The sequence below is a fragment of the Cornus florida genome, unplaced genomic scaffold, assembly GCF_030987335.1.
Source record: "Cornus florida cultivar Cherokee Brave unplaced genomic scaffold, ASM3098733v1 CherokeeBrave_3.0.0_Hap2_Chr04, whole genome shotgun sequence".
Classification (NCBI taxonomy): Eukaryota; Viridiplantae; Streptophyta; class Magnoliopsida; order Cornales; family Cornaceae; genus Cornus; species Cornus florida.
The window spans coordinates 79,419,812-79,423,763 of record NW_026775574.1 but is presented as its reverse complement, the minus strand read 5'-3'; the positions used below and the strand labels follow the sequence as shown (position 1 = coordinate 79,423,763).

The following is a 3,952-nucleotide window of genomic DNA, read 5'->3' as shown; positions in this document are numbered from 1 at the left end:
ACACATCCTCGCTTTTTCTTTCACAAAGCTGTCTTTTATCATTGTTTGGCTCCCCACTGTCTTTCACACTCGGTGCCCTTTCCGCATTTTATTCCAAACAAAGTTTTTCCACACAATTGACAAATTTTCTGAAATTTTACTTACTAAAATTCATACTAAGATTGGGGACTCTTGTAATCGATCTACTATTGTTCATCCTCTTGCTTTTTATTTCACAAAGCTGTCTTTTGTCATAGCTGTCTTTCAGAGTCGGTGCCCTTTCCACTTCTCATTCCAAACATAGTTTCCCACACAATTGGGAAATTATCTGAAATTCCTTCTCGATCGATCTTTTGTTCTCTTGATAGAAATCAAGAAGATCAGAGAGAATGGCTGAGATTGCAGTAGAATTTCTACTCAATCACTTGACCAACTTCATTCAACAAGAGTCAAGCCTCTTGGGAGGAATAAGGGAAGAAGCTGAGTCCCTCAGATATGAATTGGAGCACATGAAGGATTTCCTCAAAGAAGCTGATGCAAATGAATTCAATAACTCAGAGCTCCAAGTATGGGTTAAACAAGTGCGTGATGTTGCCCATGACATGGAAGATGTTCTTGATGAATTCATGCTCCACATCGCACACTATCATGGGGATGGATTCTATGGTTTTCTTTGTAATATTTGCTATTTGATTAAGAACTTGATAGCTCGCCATCAAATTGCATCTGAGATAGGCAAAATAAAATCCAGAGTCAACAATATACATCAAAGCTACCGACAAAGACTCAGCATCTCTGAGCATGGATTAAGCTCCACCGTTGACAACAACCCAAGGTATGATCGTCGAGGTGATGCACTTCTAGTGGAAGAGGCTGAGCTTGTTGGGATGGATGGGCCCAAGAAACAGCTGATTGGGTGGCTTTTGGAGGACAGTCCAAGACTCAAAGTTGTTTCGGTGGTGGGGATGGGGGTATGGGAAAAACCACCCTAGTAAAGAAAGTCTATGATGATATGGAGGTGAAGAATCGTTTCCAATGTCATGCTTGGATCACTGTTTCTCAATCATTTGATCTCAGAGAGCTTCTCAAAGATGTAATACGAAGACTCTTCAATGAAGCCAAGCAACCTGCCCCTCAAAGATTGGAAACCATGGGCATCAATAACTTGAAAGCGGAAATCAAAGATTTCCTTCGACAGAGAAGGTACGTGCTTGTTTTAGATGATGTATGGCAAATAGATGCATGGAATGCTTTTAAATATGCATTCCCTGACAACGATAGTGGCAGCGGAATACTGCTCATGACCCGCATTGTTGATGTAGCTTCTACTGATGACATCTATACTATGGAACCATTGTCCTCGGAAGAGTCTTTGACTCTGTTCTGTAGGAAGACATTCCGAGGCAACCACTGCCCTCAATATTTAGAGAAACTCTCACAAAGTATCTTAGAAAAGTGTGAGGGCTTGCCACTTGCAATTGTGGCAATTAGTGGTGTTTTGGCTACGAAAGACAGAAATACATCCCATGAATGGGAATTGTTTCACCGTAGCCTTGGCGCTCAGTTAGAAGGCCACGGCAAACTTGAGAGTGTGAAAAAGATACTCTCTCTCAGTTATTATGATTTGCCTTACTATCTAAAAATATGCTTCTTGTACTTGGGTTTATTCCCTGAGGATTACGTGATTGAGCGTATGAGACTGATTCGACTGTGGATCGCAAAAGGATTTGTGAAAGATATTTCGGGAATGGCAATGGAAGAAGTTGCTGAAGGCTATCTCAACGAGCTTATTAATAGAAGCTTGGTCCAAGTGGCATGGATAGATGGTGTTGGAAGGCTGAGAGAGTGTCGCATCGATGACCTTTTCCATGAAGTAATTACTTCAAAGTCAAGAGAACAAAACATTGTTGCCATGGTAAGCAAAGAAAACACAAAATTGCCGGAAAAAGTTCAGCGCCTGTCAATTCAATATACCCTGGGGAACTTGCAGCATACAAATCGTTTTCCTCAACTCCGTTCATTGCTCATGTTTCGGTGGAAAAACCTATATCCAAATCGTTGAATCCTATATTATTCATTGGTGGGGTTAGGTTGTTAAAGGTTTTGGATCTGAGGGGTGCTTCTTTGGAGATACTTCCAGATGAAGTTGGCAAACTATTTCATCTCAGGTATTTAAGCTTGAGGAAAACAAGGGTTATAACACTTCCGAAATCCATAGGTAAACTTGAAAACCTTGAAACTTTGGATCTCAAAAACATCTATGTAACTGAGTTGCCTGTTCAGACCTTAAAGCTCCAGCGTCTTCGTCATCTCTTGGTGTACCGTGACTTTAAAGCAATAGTGGGAATAGAAGGTTTGTCTTCCTTACAAAAACTGTGTTATATTGAAGCCAACCGTGAGAATGGTAGAATTGTAATGGGAGAGCTAGGGAGACTGACCCAGCTGAGGAGATTGGGGATTAGGGAGTTGAGAAGGGAGGATGGGAAGGATTTGTGCTCCTCTCTTGAAAAGCTGAGTAACCTTCAATCATTGAACGTTTTTTCTGTAAAAGAGGAGCAGATTGTTGATTTTTTAACACTTGTCTTCTCCTCCTGGGTCTCTTCAACGGCTCTATTTGTGGGGACGTTTAGAAAATTTGCCGCATTGAATAACTTCTCTTCATAACCTGGTGAGATTGCGGCTTGCGTACAGCAAGTTAAGGGATGATCCATTGCACTCCCTTCAAGAAGTTGCGTTTAGCAACTTCTCTATTTCTGATAGAAATTTTACTTTTTGAGGCTTACCCCTTAGAAGGGAGGAATTGTTTATCGAAGCGACAGGGTTTCAGAAGCTTAAGATATTAAAGCTTTACCCCTTAGAAGGATTGAGGAGGGTGAGAATGGAGAATGGATCATTGCCTCATCTTGAAAAGCTGATTATTAGGAACTGTAAGTTGGTGGAAGAGGTACCCACACCCACTGGCATTCAACAAATATTTATCAGATAAATTGAAAATGACACTGGATCGAGACAAACAGGGTGGGGATTATTGGAAAATAGCACACATCCCCAACATTCATATATCTTGAACTTTCCTGGATAGTCGTTGGGAAGGAGATTATGTAGAGAGAGAGATAGAGAAGAGTCCTTGCAAAGTTGAGATCATTAGTATTGATCAGGTCACCTAATATTTGCTTTTATTTTATTTTTATAGGATAACCGATTTGTTTTTTCTTTGTTTTTGTTTTTTCTTTTTTAATATATTATGTTACTTTATTTTTATAGGATAACTGATTCGGAGTATTCCTGGAAGGCAGTTGGGAAGGAAATTATATAGAGAGAGAAATGGAGAAGAGTCCTTGCAAACTTCTTGTTGAGATCATCACTATCTAATGTTTTTATTTTATTTTTATGATTAAGTTTTTGTATATTGTGTTACATTATACAATTTATTATGTTTGGAGGAGAGTAGTACAAGCAACAACATTTCATTTATTGTGTTTTTGGAAAATGCAAAGTTGTTGTTGAGATCATCACCTACTGTTCTGAGTTTATATTTATTCATTGTTAATTTGTATGTAATGCATTTCATTTTATAGAGACAATGTATAAAAAAAGTCAAATTCAAGAACTTGGACTCCAACAATACTAAGAAGGTTGTCCAATTGTGTAATCTGGATAAATAAAATGTTGAACAATTTAATAGAAGGTTGCAGTTTTTGTCTTTGATGTTTGCTATTTAAGGTAAGGTAGTGTTTCGAGGAGCCCTTCAAGGAGGCACTTTGTAACCGAACAAGCAACGTTGGAGTAAAACCAAAAAAAAAAAAAAAACGTTCGAACATTGGAGTACATGGAGCGATTGAATAGTCATGTTTAAAAACTACTGAAAATTAATTCAAAATTCAAACAATCTAACTTTCAATTCGGGTGGAGTTCACAAGACCCTTAAGATATTATGAAAAGTTTGAGACAAATTCTACAATTCTTGCCAATT

At 38.6% G+C, this 3,952-nt stretch overlaps 1 protein-coding gene across 2 annotated transcripts; it reads left to right on the top strand.

Moving 5' to 3' along the window:
* Nucleotides 1–3,646, top strand: LOC132303615 (disease resistance protein RPM1-like). 2 transcript variants are annotated; one of them, XM_059800952.1, is made up of 2 exons: nt 1–1,182; nt 3,244–3,646. In XM_059800952.1, the coding sequence occupies exons 1-2, from the start codon at nt 953–955 to the stop codon at nt 3,293–3,295; spliced, it is 282 nt and encodes a 93-aa protein (XP_059656935.1). In that variant the 5' UTR covers nt 1–952; the 3' UTR covers nt 3,296–3,646. The 2 variants fall into 2 exon arrangements, with proteins under 2 accessions (XP_059656935.1, XP_059656934.1); XM_059800951.1 differs by having other exon boundaries at nt 1–3,137.
* Nucleotides 3,647–3,952: the final 306 nt, after the last annotated feature.

Coding starts and splice junctions, on each gene's coding strand:
- LOC132303615 (XM_059800951.1), top strand. CDS start 953: ATGGGAAAAACCACCCTAGTAAAGAAAGTCTATGATGATATGGAGGTG.